Source organism: Rattus rattus, chromosome 5 (assembly GCF_011064425.1).
Source record: "Rattus rattus isolate New Zealand chromosome 5, Rrattus_CSIRO_v1, whole genome shotgun sequence".
NCBI classification, from domain to species: Eukaryota; Metazoa; Chordata; class Mammalia; order Rodentia; family Muridae; genus Rattus; species Rattus rattus.
In genome coordinates, this window is record NC_046158.1 from 137230532 (window position 1) to 137251397 (window position 20866).

The following is a 20866-nucleotide window of genomic DNA, read 5'->3' on the forward strand; positions in this document are numbered from 1 at the left end:
GTTCAATTAGAGCTTTTGATCACCCTGGGCTCTGCTGTCTTGCTTCCCCGGCTTCTCCCCGCATCTCCATCCCTTTAGTCAAAACAGCCAGCTTCCAGGAAGGGGAAAGTGTTGGTAGTGGCTTGAAACGTAGTAGGTGGATGTTTTCCTTTCTGAACTGTTCTGTGTATATCTTAGGTCATTCAAAAAAATCTCGTTCAAGCAGCCTCCGCCACCCTCCGTGCTGGCTCACCCTAGGTGCTGACAGCATTATTCACTGTGGGTCTGGGCCGGGGAGAGGCCCGCACATCTGCTCTCTGCTATGCCTTCCTTCCCCCCACCTCTGACCAGACCCCACACCCTCCTTCCAAGCCGGGTTCTCTAGGCATTGACCACAGGAAGTCCCGCCCACTCGGCCTCCTGATGCTGTCTTGAGTCCATGGCTCCTCTCCGTCTGTATTCCTCCCAAGCCCTTTATCAGTCAGTAATTGTTTCTATCCATGTGTTGGTTTACTCATTTGATCTGTCTCACGCATTAAAGGGGAAGCTCCGTGATATGAGGCATGTCGCTGACTTATCCACCATGTCTCCTAATTCCTGGGGCAACGGCTCATAATAGGAACTCAACAGTGTTCCAACACTGCTCATCCAAGCCCTCCTCCTAGGGATTAATGGCAATGACGTCTCCTAAGATCCCTCCTGGCTCTTCAGGTGCTAGCTAGGCAGTGTCCCCAGCGCATACCCTCCTGGAGTAGGCAGATCAGAGGGACACAGATGGGTCAGTGACCTCTTACAAGTCAGTCAGTCAGTGGACGCTGCTCTGGCCCAGATCTGCCTCTAGTGCAGGAGACAGCGCATTCCTCCTTGCTGATCACAGACAGTGTGCTAGGTGCCACCTAAGAGTTGTAAACTAGAGTCAAGAGGCAGCAGACAGGCAGGAGGGCAGTGAACAGCCAAGCACGTCCTGGCAGAGGAGCAGGGGCCAGAGTCCCGGCAGGCAGGCATCGTGATCTGGACTTGATCCTAGCCAGTGAGGCAGGTATGATGACAGGTTATGAATTCTTTGAGTCCATAGTGAGCTTGGGATATATGTAGTGACAGCGTCACCCTGTTTGCCAGCAGCCTGTAGGCACCTCACTAGAGCTCACAGGAGATGGTTTGGATATTTGAAGCCATTAGTGCGTGGGTGACAGTAGTTGCAGCAGGGAACTGGACACCATTACTTTGTCAAGAAGGCCTGCAACATGATGCTGACCTTTATAATGAAAGGGTCTCAGCCCCTCCTGTGGGCCACCCTGCCTCTTACATGACAGGGGGAGCCTATCCCTGGGCCCAGTGATCCAGAGCCTGTGCCATATCTATGACCCCCCTTACAGGATACAGAAGGACCCTCAGTGCCTGTCATTTAGCAGCGTGAGGTCAGTGTCAAGGTTAGAGGATCAGGGCTGGCTCTGTGCAGGCCACCCCAGAAGCCTGCCCTGCCCTCCTCTCATCCCTACCTCCCCCCTTCCCCTCTCCCCTCCCCCTCTTCCCTAGCCTTCACCATCAAAATGAGTGAGGAAACAAAGCCTCATAAAGAACACCAGCTCATCACTCTGTCCTCTTTGATTTTAATTTTGTTTTTCAGTTTGGGTTGCCTCCTTTTTTTAACATACTAATTAGATGAGAGCTTTTTTCTTTGATTTTATGGCCTACATATTTCCTAAGTTTTGCTGGCAGGATGACAGCTGATGTGTCCCTGGAGGTCTCAGGAAACCGCTGATGAGGCAGGCCCAGCAGGGGACTTTCCCAGGGTTTTTAGTCCCCTTTTTCATGGTTTCCTCCCTCCTTTTCTGTTGGGGGGTGCCAAGAGCACCAGAATAATTGATGGCTCATTAAAGCCCTGCTTTCTGCAGACTGCTTACTCGGCGCTCCCTGGGCCAGCCATCCCCAAACAGGCGGACAGGCCTGAAGACCACAGGCTCTTGAAGGAACTGATAAGGGCAGTTCCCCGAGGGGCTCCTCAGGATAGTGGTGGCTCCCTGCCTCCACCCTTGATTCTGCCACAGAGCAGGGCATGTTCACCACTGAGCGAGCTGTGTACCAAGATGGGTCTTTAGGCTTTGACGGAAAGCCAATCTCAAAGGAAGAGCCGTACCTCACTGACATGCTCATGAGCGCATGTGCGTGCACTCACACACACACACACACACACACACACACACACACACACACACACACACGCACACACACGCACACGCACACGCACACACATGCTCTTAGCCACCCTTCTTGGACTCTGTTGTTCGGTTTTAGGGGTTTGTTTGGTTTTCTTGTTTTATTTTTGAGAGGGTCCTCCCTCTGCAGCCCCGGGGAGAGGACTTGAACTTGTGATCCTCCTGCCTGAGCAGCCGTGATTACCGGCCTGTGACACCAGACCAGGCTCAGCCGCACTTTTATCCTGTGTTACCTGTGGTCGTCCAGAAGCCCTGGAATGCAGGATGACCAGTAAGCACATAGAGACACCAAGACTGCTGGGGCTGGGTGGTGCCACCCATGTCCCATGTCACTTGGTGCCTGTTGTGAGGCTGAAGTGTGTTGGGTGTCTAGGAGCGAGGATGTGCTCATTACATGGAGACCTTTCTTCCTTGACCTGGACTGAGGAACCAGCAGCAAAGCTGTGGCCAATGCCGTCCCTCCAGATACTGTCGTGTGGGTGCTTCACCAGCCAGCTAAAATGGCCATGTGGCCCATCAGCACCAACAGCAGTTTCCTCTCTCAGAGGGTATCCTTAATAAGTTCCCCTGGCCCCGCAAATGTCCTGCTAAAGCAAGTCGCCAACCCCAGTGTTGTCAAGCAGGCACTGTGGACCTGAGGCACCTGCCTCGGCAGTTTCTGTCTCGTGTTTGGTGTGTCAATGAGGTCTTCAGTATGGAGACGCTGGCCTGCCCATCCCTCCCTCCTCCACCCTGCATCTCCTAAGGAGCTCTGAGTAAGCCGCACGCACTGGTCCAGACCCCTGCCTGGAAAACAGCTTTTCTCTTTGCCCTCCCCACACCCCTCTCCCTCTGAACATACACAGAACAGCTTGTATTCCGTGTCTGTGTGGTAAACCTGCTGTCTAAAGTTTGCTTTAATATTTATGTGTTCAGCACTGCTGCCTGGGTTAGAGCTCCATCGAAGCCCTTATTCTGAGAGCCTTTCAGATGCTGTGAAAGTAGGGAAGGGTGCTGATGGCCCCCTCTCTCTAGCCCACCCCTCCTTCCCTCCCTTTCCCTGGTCCTCCATCGCTCTCTCTTCCCTACCCCAGAGGTCTCCCTTCAGCTAGCATCTCTCCTCTCCCTTCCTCGCACAGCAAAGAGAACTCTCCCCAGGACCTCTGGGAAGAATCTGTTCAATATTTATCAGCTGCTGCAGCAGCTGAAATAACCCGCGGTAGCCAGCACACGATCTGCTCTAACACAACTCCAGAAACAAAGATGGAGTCTGGGCCCAGGCGATGGCCGGAGACACTGCAGGAGACGGTGGTGGAACTTGCTTCTGGGGATGGCCAGCTCCCTGTGGGTCTCCTCTAGTCCCTGCCCTTGGCTTGCATGTGTTTCTGAGAACTGCTCTGAAGTGCCCAATCCACCCCACGCCTGTCCTGGCCACTGAGGCCTGGACACAGCAGTGCACCCAGGCCTGCCCTGTGGAACAGCTTTGGGAAGCTCCAGGAGCAGATTTCCCAGAAGTTAGGAGTAGACAAGGGCAGGGTACTTGGTTGCTGATTGCCACTTTGGGGACCAGCCTCACCCCTATTTCTTTTCACTGTTGATGCTGGGTAAATGCCCCCTCTTGCAAGTCATAGTTAGGCAAGCCGCCTCAATTCCTTCACATCCTTGGGTGCATCTCTGAGCAGGACTGGACCCTCAACCTGCCTGTGGCTTGGCCACATCTGTAGAACCAGGCACAGTAAGTGTGAATATTTCCAGAGTGTGGCTCATCAGGCAGCCTTGCCTCCCTACCACGGCTTGGTTGAGAAACTTGCTAAAGTGGCCATGGGGACAGGGCATTCACTGCCTTGGTCTCTGTGCTCTGTGCACCTGGGGTGAGTTCCCTCCGGGGAAGTGACTCGGAACCTCCATTGAGAATTGAAACAGAATGATCATACTGGGACAGGAGAGGATGTGGTCCTAGTGAACACCCTCAGTGCCCAAGCAGGATGTGCTGATCAGTGCCCCAGCCTTGGACAGTCCTCCACTGATCTCCCTGGTTCTCAGCAAGCCTCCCTCCCCCACGGCTCCTGACAGGTGCCGTATATTTCTGTTCACTCTCACTGGGAAGTAGGTGGAAGCAGATCCCCTTTTTTTCTTCTTGCTATACTAGGGACTGAATGCAGGGCCTCGCCCATGCCAGCCAAGTCGTCCAGCACTGAACCACACCCCCAGAGCTTCATATGTAAGCAGCAGAGTGTGCCTTGATCCTTGCATTTCTAGGATGTGTTCCCATGATTCCATGCTGTTGACATGCCCCCACACTGCAAAGCACAAACTAGGGCAGAGCATACTTGCCAGGCACCTTTCTTGCCAGTTTGTGCTGCTACAATAACAGAATGCCTGAGGCAGGATATTTGTTATAAAGGAAGAAGTTTCTTTCCTTAAAGTTCTGGAGACTGGGACATCCAAGATCACAGTTGGTCTTTGGCATATGAGAGACAAGCCAAGAATGTTGTCTGTCCCCATGTGGCAGAACAAAATGCCCTCATTGTTCCTCAAAGACCTGTGAAAGAGTCACATCACATCACATTCATTCGGGAGCGGGGCCAGAGCTTGAACAGATGAGAGATGCAGGTGTTCAGGCTCATTAGCGCCCCACTAGGTTTGTGTTGAGTGACAGCATGAAGGGTGAAGACAGATGTGCTGGGAGAAGACATGGAGGTGGGAAGGTAAGTCAGACCCTTCCCACAAAGAGCCTCCAGGATCATGGTCCTCAGTAGCTCACAAGCCTCAGGCTCCTTGTTGTGCACTAAGATTTGGGAACAGTGTGGAGACACACAACTCAGGGACCACAAACATGATCCAGCCTAACTCACCCTGTCCTTTTCCCCTAGAGTACGCAGAGAACATTGGAGATGGCCGGAGCCCTGAGTTCCGAGAGACCGAGCAGAAGCGCATCCTGGGCTTGTTGGAGAACTTCTAGAATGCTAGGCAGAGCTTGACAGCCACATACCCTTGGCTCCCTCCTGGAAATCATTTTTACAGTTGTATGGTGTGAACAAATTAAAGTTAGTTTTGGTATCCTGGTGCTGACATTGTATGCGCAGTCTTCCCGCCAACCCTGTCCCACTCCTTCCCAGTAAGCACAGGCACACCTGGAGAAGGCCAGAGGGCCGGTGGTGACAGGAGACACCCGGTGTGGGCAGCACCTGTGGGTGGTGACAGGAGGCACCCGGTGTGGGCAGCACCTGTGGGTGGTGACAGGAGGCACCCGGTGTGGGCAGCACCTGTGGGTGGTGACAGGAGGCACCCAGTGTGGGCAGCACCTGTGGGTGGTGACAGGAGGCACCCGGTGTGGGCAGCACCTGTGGGTGGTGACAGGAGGCACCCGGTGTGGGCAGCACCTGTGGGTGGTGACAGGAGGCACCCGGTGTGGACAGCACCTGTAGGAGTGTTAGTGCACAGCAGTCTGGGCAGGGCTCTAGGACTACAGGGCCTGAGATTACCCACCACAGCAGTCCCAGCACACTGCAGTCCCAGTGCTTCTGTCTTGAAATGCCTGAGTAGACAAGTCTAGACAGCACAGAGCGCTGGCTGCTTGGAGCTCAGGAGCCAGGGGATGGAGGGGAGGAACGAAGGGTGTGTGGTTTTCTCACAGGGCAGTGGAAACACACTATGGTCGGCCATGGGATGGTTACGTCTGTGTGAGCACACTGCTACCACTGCTGTCCATTCTCAGAGGACAGATCAAGTGATGTGGTTTGTATCTAGTAAAGCTGCTAAGGAAGGGGCTGCTAAACCATCAGCCCTCAGTTTGATCTGCTTCTCTAGTCTTGCGCGCTTCCCACAGAAATGTCATAACACGTGAGGGAATTTGAACATTACCATTTGCAACCATAAGTTTTTTTTTTTTTTTTGGATGGGTATAGTGGTGCATGCCTTTAATCCCAGCACTTGGGAGGCAAAGGCAGGCAGATCTCTGAGTACAAAGCTAACCTGGTCTACAGAGCAAGTTCCAGGATAGCCAGGACCACATAGAGAAACCTTGTCTCAAAAAAAAAAAAACTATAAATTAATAATAGTAATATAATATTAATAATAACAACAAATATTATAATAATGAAAATCTGTGCATGGCCCTGGTGCTGGTGTTTTAGGCTCCTGGGTAAGGTCAGCAGATGACCCTGACCTTATCCGTTGGATATGTGCTTTTGTCCTCTTGTGACATCCCCAGAGCAGGCTGACAGTACCCTAGCGCTCACGGGAGTGAAGAGCCCACGTTGACAGACGTGGTGGGTAGTTTTGAGACTGACTTGGCTTCCATCCTGTGGCTGTGGCTTGGTCAGTATGGCTGACCTCCTGGCTGAGGTGAAGTGAAGGCCTCGCCACCCCGCCCACATCACAGCCATCCTCAGGAGAGTGCTCACATGCAGGGAGTGTGGGCAGCAGTGGAAAGCCAGAGGTTCCTCACAGCATAGCACGAGCCCTCAGTTACCAAAGAAGCTGCAAGGAGCACCACACCCTTGCAAGGGCCTCTGGGTCCCGATGCCACACAATGCTTCTTGCTTCTTACTGAACCCCAAGGGCTCAGGTCCTGTGGCCAGTGAATCACAACCCAGAGTCGAACCAAGGTGTATCTGATCCCTCTGCTGTAATCCCCCAGTCTCAGAGCACTGGCTGGCATGGTTTCCATCTCAGCATGTTGTCTATGTCGATGCGCACTTTAGAGTCCACGGAACAGAGCATGCATACAGTGACCTATGGAGTCACCGACTTCAGCTAAAGCTGGTCCTCCTTTGATCACTGCTTGTTCAATACTTCTTGTATTTTTAAAACTGCATTGGTTTTTAGCCAGGTAACACACATGGCTTCCAAATTCACATCTTAATTTTAAAACATTGCTCCTGCCACCCAACCATCTTCCCAATGTGTGGACAGCACTGCCCAGTCTTGAGCTTCCAAAGGCCTCTTGCCCATATGCAGGGTAGCCAGCCCAGGGAGCCAGGCTTCGTGGATCTCCAGACAGCAGCCCTCTGTCAGTGGCTCCCTCCACCTGCCAGCCTGCCTGTTAGAAGCTGCCTGAGATCCTTTTTTGCCCCAAAAGCCCTTCTGCCAAAATAAGTCAGAACTTAGCTCCCTTAGTCTCCCAAATGAATACTTGCTTAGCCTGTGCAAGGCCCTGGGTTCAGCGCCCAGATACCTCACCCCCACACACACGAGTTCACAGATAGTGAGTGGGCCCTGTCTGATGGGTTTAAGGGGAGGGGAAATACAAAGTCTAGTTCCTATGGGGACAGGAAAGTGCACAGTTCGAGGACTGTGACCTCGACGGGACGGGACATGATTACTGAATTATTACTTCTGATCATAATACTCCATAAAGCTGAGACCTTTTTTTTTTTTTTTTTTGAGCTGGGGACCGAACCAGGGCCTTGCGCTTGCTAGGCAAGCGCTCTACCACTGAGCTAAATCCCCAACCCAAAGCTGAGACCTTTAAATGCAACTCGGACCCATGTCTTTCTGCTAACTAGGAACCCTGGACTCACAGACATGGGTGCCAGCTCCTGAGGCTACTCACAGCTGACTAAGACGCCATCTGCTTCACAGAGCAGCCCTGGGAGGACTCCCCGGGCTCCCGTGAAGGCCGTCCTCTCTTGTCCTTGATCCTGAGCTCTGCATCCCAGTCCACCGACTCTTGGAGCTCCCCTTCCTGTCCGTCCTGTGTCCACAGCCCAGTGGTCCTAGAGCAGAGCACTCCAGAGAGGTGCTATTTATTTCCCATCCAAATGTGATCTAGGACATCTTAGCTAGATATTCCTAAGGGAAAGGTCATGTCGGCCTCTTTCACAGACTACTTCACAGATGGTGGGGTCCACACCCCTGAATCTAGTGGCAGCAAGATGGGTGAGTCTGAGAGATTTGCATGCAGGCTGAATTCCTTTCTGTGAGGGACTGTCGCCACCCATAGTAAGTCCCAGTGCCCAGGTGGCACCTTCTGCTATTACCACAAGAGTCAATTTAGTGTCAGCAGGGAGACAAGACTCGCTTTCCTAGAGGCAAGACTTCTTGATAAGATTTCTTACCCAGTAGCAGAGGTAAAGGCAGGCCCACATTTTCAATCTGCCGTGTTCTTTGGTGCACATGGAAACTGGTTGGATCACAGCGGTGGGCCTTAGTTATTGGTGCCAGGAAAAAGAGCAAGCTTCTCCCACTCACCTTCATCTTGATTAGCTAACACACGCCCTTGGAAAAGGCTTAGGAAGGCATGTAAGTGTACCCTGAACTACTCTCCACTCCAGATGTGTCTCCTGACCCCTCAGTCCCCTCCCAGGAAGCCGCCCCTGCTGACTAAGCCAGGCATCCCCTCCAGGTCCGTCCACGATGGGTTCATCTTGTTCCACCTCTTCCTTTCCATTTGACATCTGCCCCACAGCGCACACTCGCCCATCCCAACGGCCAAGCTTCATTACAGAGCTGGGCCCTGATAAAGCTACCGAGTTAACGGCACAGTGCTCATTGCTGGTTTTCGGCTAAGGCACCAGTGTGTGAACGTGTTGACCGTCATGCCACAGGTCTGTTTAAATTTCTTTCTAAAGGAGAGTTGCACAGTCAAAGAGGAGAGGGCATTTGTCATTGTCACCTGTGTGGACATATCCTATGTCCTGCTTAGGGAACAGGTGGCTCTGGATCAGTGGGGCTGTGGTGGCATTTGGCCGGCATCTCTCTTTGGGAGTCACTCCAGGGTTTTAGAATGCCCTTGCAGGATGGGTGGTATATTAGCTGGTGGCCGCAGTGTGTCTCCATAGGCCACAGTGTGTTTCCACAAGCCACAGGCCTTCACTACCCACATTTCAACCCGACCTGGAGCGACCTTGGTACGGAGGGCAAAGCTGAGACTGCAATCTACCAATCTGCTCCTGATCCTAGAGCCACACTGTTCACCACAGGAAGGAAGGAAAAGTAAAGAAGGCAGTGCAGAACATTCCAGAAGCAAAGCCCTAGCTAGGCGTTCAGGAGGCTCCAAGACAGCCCCTCCCCACCAGCTGGCAGCTGTGGCCCCTGTTTGTCCCTGCCTCCCTCTGCCATGGGTGAAGGTCACTTGAGCCTTTCCCATGGCCAAGCTCGACAAGCCCCTTGAAAGAGGGGTTGAGGAGAAGGGTCGTGCTTTGTCTCCCAGCTTGCTCGGTCTCCACTTCCTGTGGCCCTTTCGATCACTACAGAAAGAAGAGATACAGCCCACTGCAGCCCAGGAAGCCGAACTCTGATCCCCAGGCAGCCTCACAAAGTCACTAGGACAGGGACAAAAGGAGAGCAGCTCCAGTCTCAGTCAGCCCAGACTGTCCTTAGCCACCTTAGACTTAGGCAGGTGGGTAGAAGCCACTGGAATAGACTGTACAGAAGCCGGACCACGTCCCTGATCACAGTCTCCAACCAGCCCATCCGTGAAACCCAGGAGCTCAGCCCAGCCTCCTGAGATACCTGCCCGCTATTGGGGTCTCACTAAGGCTAACTAGTTTTGTGAATCCCCCATAGACTAATCTCATACCTCCACATGGTACCCAGGTATCTTCCTCACCTCTTACTGAACAACTGCCAGATACCGTGTGGGGACAAACCAGGGTTATTATCCCTATCTTGAGGGAGCGCTGACCTCCGAAGACAAACCAGAAGTCCGTAAACTTGAAAACAAACGCCTAGGATAATTTCTGAGAGTCGAAAGAGCAAGCAAGACACACTGAGGTAGGACTGAGGAGGAAGGGAGTGGCTAGGTTTACTGCCCTGGAAAGGCCTCTGTGTGATTGTCCCTTCAGAACTTGAGCAGAGACAGGAAGTAGAAAGCCTAGAGCAGAAGGGTCCACGTATAGACATGTGTGCAAAAGTCCTGAGCAGAGAGAAGACACATCGATCTCCAGAAAGCGCCAAAGAGGACTCAGGGAGAGGCAGGGGCCAGTGGGGATTGGGCCAGCGCAGCAGGCAGAGGGGGAGAGTCCTGAGCTTGGAAAGGCTGAGACTTTCAAACCGTGCCCTGGGGAGCCCTAGGGAGGCTGTGCTATGGAAGACAACATGGCGAGAAGGAGCTCCAAGGACCAGTAGAGCAGTGACCAGTGAAGAGGTCCTGAGTTATGAGCCACAGGGGCCGCCATTGAAGACTGGGGTAGGAAGATGGAGGCAGAACCCCTCCAGGCTCTGCAGAGGCGGCCACGGCCAGAGGCGTCCCCAGCAATGAGGTCCGGGAGCCTTTTCCTGGGCCAGCAGGAGCCAGGTGGGGCGGTGGAAAGTATATAAATATCTTTAATGAGTAAATAGAAGTGCTTTTAAGGCTGCCGAATCCCATCATTCCCATCTGCCATAAAATTTCATTAGAAGCAGGCGCTGCAGGGGACAGCCCAGCTGCCATAAATCCACCCACCCACCCCCGGCCCTGCCTGGCTCCCAGGTGACCAGTCCTAGCCCAGTGTTCCACACATGCATGCCCTGTCCTGGCCCTAGGGACATAGGTCCTTCCCACATCTGGACAAGCATGGGGCCACAGGAGGCAGGGACATGTAGCTTGTCACTGACAGTCTCCTCCTTGTGAAACCAGAGCCCTGCAACCTTCCCCTCTAATCCACGTGACTGAGTTCAGGGGCAGCTGCTTTCAACACAGCGGACTTCCTGCAGTCTCAGAGCTATCGAAGCCCCACCTTAGGGTATCGAGCTTTTTAGCGAAGCCCCACCTTAGGGTATCGAGCTTTCCAAGTGAGGAAATAGAACCCCATCAGAGCACGTGGCTATGCTAAGGTCACTCCAGATTAGCACACCCAGCACTCAAGCAACCATATAATTGCTACACTCTTTAGAACCAGCTAAATATTCACTGGGTCAAGCCCTTGTCAAGTGCCGTTTTCCTGATTCATGACTAACTGACCCATTTAGTAGATGTAAACACTGAGGCCCAGCAGTGGTGAGCCAGCTACACTCTATGTGGCCCCTTTTCCTTGTTCTCATGTGTGCTGGGGATAGGGTTGTGTTTTCCCTAGCCTCAGTCAGTCAAAATGAGAGGCTGAGATAATCTGACACTCTGTAGCCCAGGGTAGCCTCAAATTCACAGCAAATCTCCTGCCTCAGCCTCTCTGGTGCTGGTGTTACAAGTGTGAGTCACCACGCCCAGCTTTAAACTAGGAGTCTATGAAAAGACTAGGATGGGAAAAGTCCGAGTGACAGCAAGCACCAGCAGAAAGTCCACAAGCCTCAGGCCACAGACAGAAGCACATCTCTGAGCCCAGCGATGTCTTACAAGGCTCCTCACCAGCTTTACAAACGAAACACTGAACAGAGAAGTCAAGGATTTGCACAAGGTCACAAAGCTCTCCTTGCAACGCTGGATAGGGATCCTCTGGTCTCTCTCTTGTCCACTGACAGGGGCTGTAGGGCCAGAAAGCCTACCCCAGTGGTAACCTGCCTAGACATCCAGTCATAGGCCCTCAGGTGACCATACACAGCACGGCCAGATGTCTTCGCTCCTTGTCTCACCTCAGCCCTCTGGGAGCCAGGGGACAGGTTCCTAGCCCAGCTGCTGCAAGGAGGAGGTGTCATCCACACAGGGTCTGTAGGTGGCCACCTGGACAGTGACTGCACAACGCAGAGCCTGCTCTGGCTGGCCCTTTCAAATTTCAGCCCTGCCACTCCCTAGCCGTGTGACCCTGAGCAAGTCCTTTCACCTCCCTGAGCCTCAGTTTCCCCATCTGCGCTCTGTGAAATGGGCTGCTTGGTATGCCCACGGAGGGCAGTGAAGGGGCTGGCACACTTGGAGCAGCCCCACGCACAGTGCTGAGCTGTGTCGTAGCGTCTCACTAGCCTTCATCTGCTGTCTCCTGGTTACCTCCCTCTCCAAAACTGAGCCGGCACCTCTGCTTATACTGTCTAGAAGGACTGAGCACACCCACGAGGACAGATCTCGGTTCGCCCATCAATACACCTGGTCTCTCTACAGTCTCTCCGCCCACTGGAGCAGAGGTGTAGACAGAAGCAAGCATGTATACCCTAGAGCAGAGAGCTGGGATCCCACCCCTCCACGCTGTCCTCAGGAGAAGTCTGGCAGGGTCTTCAGTGACACTTGTCTGGGCTTCTCTGTGACAGGCTGTGGGGGAGGAACAATGCGCGAGGCACTTGGGCACTCTACGGCTGTAAGAATAACCCGTGAGGCGGCTGGCGGAGGCTAGGGAGAAGGGAGAGTGGCTGAAAGGAAGGGTACTCTGGCTGTGAATCAGCAGAGGAGGCCTGGGGGAGACTCTCAGAGCTGAGACTGACATAATGGGGGTATCCGGATTGGGGGTGGGGTATCCCCAGCCAGGGAAACAGTGAGCACGAAGGCCCGGTGGCAGGTGTGTGCCTCACAGTCGCGACAGACAGATGTGTAGTTGGGAATGGGAGGGGGATGCAGAGGTGAGGGGCTGGACTGGGGGTGGTTGTCCCAGGAAGAAGTTGGGTGACCTCTAACCTGCAAAGACACTGGAAACTATTACACGGGGCTGAAAATGGCCACAGGGGTTTGTGTGAGGGATAAGCACAGCTGGGGAGGGAGAGGAAAGACTGAAATGCCACTGTGGTTGGGGCATGGCCTCTCTCATCCTCTTTGTCCCCTTGGCTTTGTCTCAAATGCCCCTCAAAGTGGTCAGAATGATAAACACAAGGACAACTGAACGTGGGACCTGGACCCTGGAACAGCCTGCATGGCTGGACAGTCCCTGCTTCTGCCTGACCCGAGACTGAGGGCAGGTGTTGTGTCTTGAGCTGGAGGACAGGACGGGCTTCCTGAGGGGCCACAGGAGGCCCGGGTCAGGGTTCAAAGGTCCCCTCTGAGCTGGGCCCAGAAGCCTGCCCCAGATGAGAAGCTAAGGCCAGGGAAGAGGTTAGCTGGTGCCCAGCCACTCCGAGTGAGGCTCGAGACTAGAACTCTCGGGAGTGGCCAACAGACTATGCCCTGGCATCCTGTGTCCCGGAATGTTATAGCAGCGGGCACAGCCATGCAGGTGGTGGGCAGTGGTCCCTCCTTCCTGGAGGTGGGGCTTCTCAGATGAAGGGCTGACTCTGCCGTGGAAGGCAGTAAGAACTGATTGAGAACTATTCAGAACCAGGCTGGATGGCACAAACGCAGCCATGAGAAGGACAGGCAGGCTCCGGGCCACTCCAGAGTGCAGAGCACAGAGTCCAGGACAGTGGCAGGGAGGATGAAGGAGATTTTAAAAAAAAAAAAAAAAAAGCCATCTGGGAGGTGGGGGGAAGCTGACTGCTGCTCAGGGAAGCCAGGATGGAGCTCCTCCAGGGTGGTGGCTTCCAGAGAGGCAGTAACTAACCTCCGGGTAAAGAGGTAGAGGGCATACTAAAGGCTGTGTAGTCAGAAGGTTAGACCCTCTTTAGACATGTCCAACCTTTAAGAGTGATGCATGCAGCCCCGTGAATGTGGCCCAACCTATCTGTAGTTCACATCGTGTCCGCATCCATACGGTCCTCCCTCTGAAGGGGACACATGAAGCCCACCCAAAATCTCAGGGCTCCTCCTCTTCGAAGACCCAGACTTCACTGGGTCCAGGAGTTAGCACCTGTTTTGTGGGCTCCCATGGTCAAATACCGTCTGTATTCCACAGAGCAGAGGCCCCACGCTCCTTCCCGCACACCTCATAGGGTGACTGCTGTGTCCCCAGAAATATAAGCTGGCCTTCATCAATGTCCCCCACCATCCGTCTGTCTATGCCTGCTTTCTCTCAACCAGCCTGTGCCTCAGGCTAGCCCCTTGCTGTGTGGGGACACAGGAATGACTGGACTGTCCCCGAGCTGTCCTAAAGGGGAGGCCATTGTGACAATGATGTCTATGACTCAGGGCAGCAAGATCACATGACAGGAAGAGGAACTTGGGAAAAGGGAAGGAAACAGAGGTGGGGGAGGGCCCATTGCTGCCCAGCTCCTCAGGATAAGTCACCCTACAATGTCATCCTCCCAAACAAAGGACAGTAGTGCATTATTAGTGTTATTAATATCATTAATTAAATGGTGATTACAATTATGAACATGGCGATAAAAATGCCACCTTGGATTTAAGCCCCTCCACCTCCAGCACCAGAGGTGATACATACACCAGCTCACGGCACAGTGCTGCACCAGTAGGGGTGCTCAGCCTACCCTGCATCTGAAGCCCCAGCTCCGAGACAGTGAAGTGCAGCCATTCCTGGTTAAACAAGGCAAATTCTTCCGGAACTGAGGTAGCGTGACCTGGATTCCTAATTTCACAGGCCAGTGTGAGAACAAAAAGGGGAGATGGAATTATGATCAAACAGGGTTGACACGACATCAGCCCCTCCCAGCACTAATTACCACCAGAGCTGTTGTCTGAGGACCTCTGGGCAAAGTGGGCCTCCTGGGTCCCCAAATAAGACCCTGCTGTCCCTAACATGGAGACCCTCGGTAGCCCGGCAGGCTATAAGAGCCTATGGAGAAGTTGTGAATCTGACTGTGGCCATCTGGGTGGGCACAGGTTGACCTCCAAAAGCTGTCCAAGAACTTCATGGTAGGCAGGTGTCATTTAGGCTGACAGCTGGTGGTCAGGCCTGGCAGGAGTGGACACAGCATGGTTGGTCACATGCTCTGGGAGATTCAGTGTGGGCAGGCTCTCTTCCAGCCTGGCACTCAAGACTGTTTCTCCAGGAAGTTTGGTCCTTCTTCGCAGTAGTCAGAGTCTACCGTGAGGTTCTGTGGGCAGGACAGCAGGTGGGGCAGAGACCTTGTTGACCTGTTACCCTACCCACACATTGGGTGTACCAAGGGGGACAGTGCTGGATGGGTGACTAAAGGTTCAAGCTAACACAAGTGTGAGGTTTGTGTCTGTCTGAACCCTGAGAGACAAAAATCTAGCATAATGGATGGTACTGCCTCCCTCAAGAACTCATGAAAAGAAAGACTACAGAAAGGAGGGTCCCTGATCAACTGTTGACAGAAGGAAAAAAGCAGGTAATAAGGTAAAGAACAAATGTGTGCGAGCATGCATGTGTGTGTGTGTGCGCGTGTATGTGTGCGCGCGAGAGACAAAGAGAGACAGAAAGAGACTGCATGTATGTGAGAGACTGCATATATGTGATATATGTTTATGAATGTGTATGAGAGTATGCATGCATGTATGTGTGTGCATGTATATGTGTGTGCATATGTGTGTGCATGTATATGTGTATGAATGTTAGTGTGTGTGAAAGTTAGTGCATGTATGTATGTGTGAGTATGCATGCATGTATGTGTGTCTATGTGTGAGAGAGACTGCATATATGTGTTGTATGTGTGTGTGTATGAGAATGTATGTGCATATATGTGTGTGAGCATATGTGTGTATGTGTGTCTGAATGCGTGTGTGTTTATGTGCATGTGTGTGTGTGCACGCACGCACAAGTGTGCATGCATGTGTGAATGTGCGGTGTGGTTGGAGAGCTTCCTGAAAGTGCTAGAGGAAGAGATGTTGAGCTGAGATGTTAGGAGCAACCATGGGAAGCGCTGGAGGAATGTTGCAGGAAGGGAAGAGCGAGTTCAAACTGCAGTCAATGATCTGCTTGATGGACAGTAAGCAGGAAACCAAGTCACCAGGACCAAGGTCACACATAGGTCCTTGATCCCCTGCCAGAGCCCATTGTTCCCCCAGCTCTGGTTCCTCTTTCCACTCTGCTCTTCAAGCTTCTGCACCCCCACCCAATGGCCTCCTCCAAGGTGACTGAGTGCTCTCCACTGCTCGAATTATTGCCGAGCCATTAATAATCATTACCCCTCCCCCCTTACCTTCTACCACGTGTTTGTCCCTTGACATTGGCTACAGGCCCAAAAAATTGTCTCCTTGTCTTCTGGGTCCTCCCATTGACTGGGGTATGTGATGTCTCCCCCAAAATCTCAGGGTTCCTCCTCTTCAAAGCCCCAGACTTCAGTGTGCCATGGAGCTAGCTGTGGGTCCAGGGGCACCATGCACCTTTGCACAGACTGATGCATTAGGCCGCAGAGGCAGCATGAGGATGGGATGGTATATAGTAAGTACCCCCTTTCCAGACTCAGAGCAGGAAGGTGGTGAGGTCCAGGTCATACAAGGAGCTGAGGCACGGATCTAAAACAACCTCGGGGGCTGGGATGATGGCTTGGTCAGTAGAACGCTGTGCAAGCATAAAGATTCAGGTTTGGAGTCCCCAGATATGCAAGCATGAAGACTCCAATTTGGAGTCCCCAGCACTCACGTGCAAAGCAACTGAGCTCAGAGCTGGTGCTGAGAGCAGCAGGCAAGAGGCTCCCCAGGGGCACTGCCCAGCCAGCAGAGCCAAATTCTCACGTTCCGGGTTCATCGAAAGGCCCTGTCTCAGAAGATAAGGTGTCGTTCAGGCAAGAAGGACACCTGACCTCTGCCTCCAGCCTCCACCTTGGGCCCTCACTGACAGGGTGTGGACGGGACTTGGAACCTAGAGGCCCCAATTCTCGCCACCGTGTCTAAGAAAATACAGTGTGCATTTGGCTGGCCACACACTGTGACTTTCCTTTGAGTTTGAAATTATTTCAAATTTCTGAAACAATTGAAACTTCCAAACTACAAAAACAAAGAAGGCGTTTATTCCTGCCCCCACCCCACCCCCAGGACCCAGGGTCATAAGCTGTGTCAGGTACTGATGGGGGACCCTCAGGCAACTCCACGGCCCGTGAGGTGGGTGGTACTTTCCCTCACTCCACAAGAGGGAGGCTGAAGTGGTGTCCAGTTGCTCTCTGAGGCCACACTGCCATGTAGGGGCAGGAGACCTGCTAGAGTTGGCTCCTTCCATGGATAGGTAGAAGACCAGCAGGGGCTGGGGAGGCCAGAGATGGAGACTCTGAATGCCTGTCAGGTGGCAAGGACACTGAGCAGTGGTCCCCTTTACTCCCTACTGCCCTCAGAAGGAAACGGAGCCTCAGAGCTGCCGGCTAGTCAAGAGCTGATTGATCCTTCACAGTCTCTGGAGCTGGTCCCCTCATCCGTACCACAGGCTGCTGCGTGTTTTCTTGTCTCTGATTGTAAACAAATTTGACTAAAGAGGTAAATTAGAAGTTAATTAGAGAGAACATGATTGATGAGGCCGTTTGCCGTGATTGGGAGGCGTGGAAAGGATGGGGCTCCGTGTGGAGGCAAGGGATGAGAGAGATGGGGATGAGGGAGTGGGGATGAGGGAGAGGAGGGTAAGGGAGAGGGGATGAGGGAGAGGAGGGTGAGGGAGAGGGGATGAGGGAGAGGAGGGTGAGGGAGAGGGGATGAGGGAGAGGGGATAAGGGAGAGGAGGGTGAGGGAGAGGGGATGAGGGAGAGGAGGGTGAGGGAGAGGGATGAGGGAGAAGAGGGTGAGGGAGATGGGGGTGAGGGAGGGGGATGAGGGAGATGGGGATGAGGGAGTGGGGATGAGAGAGATGGGGATGAGGGAGTGGGGATGAGGGAGAGGAGGGTGAGGGAGAGGGGATGAGGGAGAGGAAGGTGAGGGAGATGGGATGAGGGAGAGCTAGGGGAAAGGTCACAGGAGATTCTGCCCGGGTCTACTTAAGATTCTTGTCTTCCATCCCTCAGGGTTCAAGGCAAGACTCCAGACTGAGGCCCCCAGGCAGAGCACTCCATGAAACCTGGTAACTGGGGCCAGGGCACTCTGACCTTAGGATACTGCAGCCATCCTGGGAGTGGCCAAACTGTCAACCTGGTGTGCACCCTGGCTGGAAGACAGTGCCGGCAAACACGTGCAATGCCCCAGGCTCTGAGCACTATAACCAGGTTGTCCCGGAAACCTCCATTTCTAGACTGGGTTGTGGCTGTTTGGAAGCAAGCCAACTCAGAGCCAGAGCCTCTCAGCTCCATCAGTGACTGGTCTTAGGTCTGACCTCTGGGCTCCCCTACCACCACCACTAATCCTGCTTGCATGCCTCCAACCACGGGGAGCTCACTTCTCCATAAGCAAGCCAGCTCACCCTGCCCATGGGAATTTTTGTCTTTGTCCCAGCTTAATCCCTTAAAGATATCTCTGGGCCTCAGCTCACCTTCCTCCTTCACAACCCAGGGTAAGAAAGAGGCCATCCTACCAACTCCTTTGTTCTCACAGGGAAAAACTGGGTCCAGAAATCAGAGTGATGTGGAACAGGGCTTCCCTGAGTCAAGGCCCAGGACCACCAGGCCCAGCCCCTAATACGAGGCCTAAAAGGATTTACTGAGGTCCAACTGTTTGCAAAACTCTGAGCGGGAGTGTGAACCACCTGGGCTCAGAGTCCAGGAGCTAGAAGGCAGGATCTTGAGGGCCAGGGCTGCTGAGGGAACTAGGAGGCTTTGCAAGATAGTCTGTCCTCCAGGAAGTGGTGCTGCAGGGGGAGGGAACCAGAAACGCATGAGGGAGGCGGGAGGGGGGAGGGGGATTTTGTTCTAACTACTGGAGACTGTTTCCCACTACAGGAAGAGGAAAATACACTTGAGCTTGCAGCTGGGTGGGGGCAGGGTTCCTCCGCAGTGGCAGTGGGAGCTCAAAATGGAGAACTGTGGCAAAAGGGAATGAGACTCCCAAGACTCAGGCCTGTCCGGGTACAGTGTGACCTCCGAAATCTCTGCCCTTCCCTGGGCCTCGGTTTCCCCACATGTACAATGAGGTGGCACGCTAACCATGGGAGGGCCTGCATCTAGGGAATGACCTAGAGGGAGAAAGGACAGGCAAATCAATAGCTGGTGTGCTTGGCTTCTTCATGCTGGGGCTGAACTACGCTACTTATGCGCATCTCAATTCTCACAAAGCTAAGACAAGAGTCATGGTTTCCAGTCAGGAGAGGAAGAAACCGAAGGCTTGGAGAGAGGAACAGTGGTCTCAGTGTTACACGCCAGGACTGGTCTGGGGCCACATTCTGATCCACAAATGGGAGAACGTGGGTCTGATTGGAGTTGCCACCCCTCAAGGGTGGGCAAGCAAGTGACAATTTGGGGGTGATATGCACTGGGGAACAGGCAGCGAATGTGCAAGAAGAACGAGATGTACAAGTCTGGCCAAGCTTGCACCTTCTCCAGCCTCGATTCTTCTGTCAAGGAAATGGGAATAACCACAGCCCCTTCAGGAGGTGTCAATTCATCTGAAGCTTGTTTACTAGTGACCTCCAATCAAGTGTATCTGCTCATCTAAACAGCCCTGGAGGGACAGGGAAAGGGGGACATCTCCTAGACTAAGAAACTGAGGCAAGAGAGGAGCTATGCCGGTGGCACGTCCTGTCACTTACCACAGTGGCAGAGCAGTGATGGCAAATTTGGGCCTACAGATGACAGAAAGAAAAATGAAAATACGAATGTAGATCTGAAGACTGTTCTCCAAGCTGTCCCAGCACGCTTGGCCAGGCATCTCAGAGGCTCTTTTGGGGTGGAGAGGTTCAGAAAAGTCCCCGTGCTTCTGGGACCATGACTGGAGATGGTCCAGATTACAGAGGAAAAGGGCTATAAACTGCCAGGAGCACATGGAACAGGGCTAGAGTTGTTTCGGTCTACAACAGAGGGCGAGACTGTTGGGGTTAGAAGGTAACTCTTCTGCCTTTCATCCACTGTGGCTTGATTTAATTGTGTGTACTGGCAAGGACTGAAGCCTGTTCCAGCCATCCAGCCATTGGGCTGCAGTGTCTGTGTCTCTGAAATGGAAGGGGACACTTGCTGGTGGACTGAGGACCCTTTCTAGCCTTGAGGCACACGAAGGAATGAGGGGACACTGGCTTGAACCAATGCCTGTACCCAAACCTTCAGGGACCCTTAGTGACACCTGCAGGAGGGAACTTGGAACCCAGAGGAAGTGGAGACAGGGCCTGTGCCTGCTGGATCCCAGGGCCGCCTAGTAGGGAGGACTGAACCCCAGCACTGGAGGAAAACAACCTGGCCACCTCCATCACCAAGCTGAGGTCTTGACCTCAAACCTGCCCTTAGAACAGAAAGAATCCCCCTGCTTCCATGAAAATACCCACAGACCATCCAGTCTGTCCTGTAAGCACACCTTTGGGCCTCTAGGTACCAAGCTCATTTGTGCAAAATGGGGCTGGGCAGTGCCCTGCATGAGGTAGGACGTGCCAAGTGCCCTTGGTGGCAGTACATCACTGAGGCACACTGTTCAATATTTGCTTCAGGGGTGATCCACCGTGGCTCCAGGATCTGCCACCAGACAGGCTTTGGGCACCTCCCTGGGCCTCAGTTTCCCCAAATGCAAGATGGTCTCTGCATGCCAAGTCCTAGGAGGATTAAATGGAATACCACGTTTCTATTTGGCTTGAAGCCTGGTGCATTTTGGACCCTTGGTGAGCCACGGGTATGGTGATCCAAAAAAATAACCACCAAGGCAGCCACGCACCAGAGCTTACTGTAGACAAGGTCCCAAACCCAGGTCAGGTGGAAGAAACTACTCTCCAAGTGTTCTGCTCATGACTGGAGGGTGTGGCCAACAGAGCAGCAGTTACATCTGGCCTTGAGAACACCATGGGGAATGAGAGGCGCATCGTTTTGCCATTACCAAGCCTACAGTTATGCAGCAGCAGTGGTGAGGGGTTGGGGAGGGGTGCTGTCCTGTGTCAGCTAACTATATAACCCATGACTTCATTAAAATAGTGACAGAGGTAGTCTTGGTTTCTGTGGCTTCTCTGGCTGGGACCCTGCTGCCTGTCTTTGATCCTTGGCTGTACAGTAGAAAGTCACAAAAATGAATTGTC

At 53.2% G+C, this 20866-nt stretch overlaps 1 protein-coding gene across 1 annotated transcript in view; it reads left to right on the forward strand.

The window, feature by feature from the left end:
• The window catches only part of Ctnnbl1 (catenin beta like 1), a 157366-nt gene extending 152127 nt beyond the window's left edge, over positions 1-5239 (forward strand). The window contains exon 16 of the mRNA XM_032904637.1: positions 5048-5239. Within this exon, the coding sequence (XP_032760528.1) occupies positions 5048-5136 (89 nt within the window). The 3' untranslated portion in view covers positions 5137-5239. The remainder of the gene's footprint in view (positions 1-5047) is intronic.
• Positions 5240-20866: the final 15627 nt, after the last annotated feature.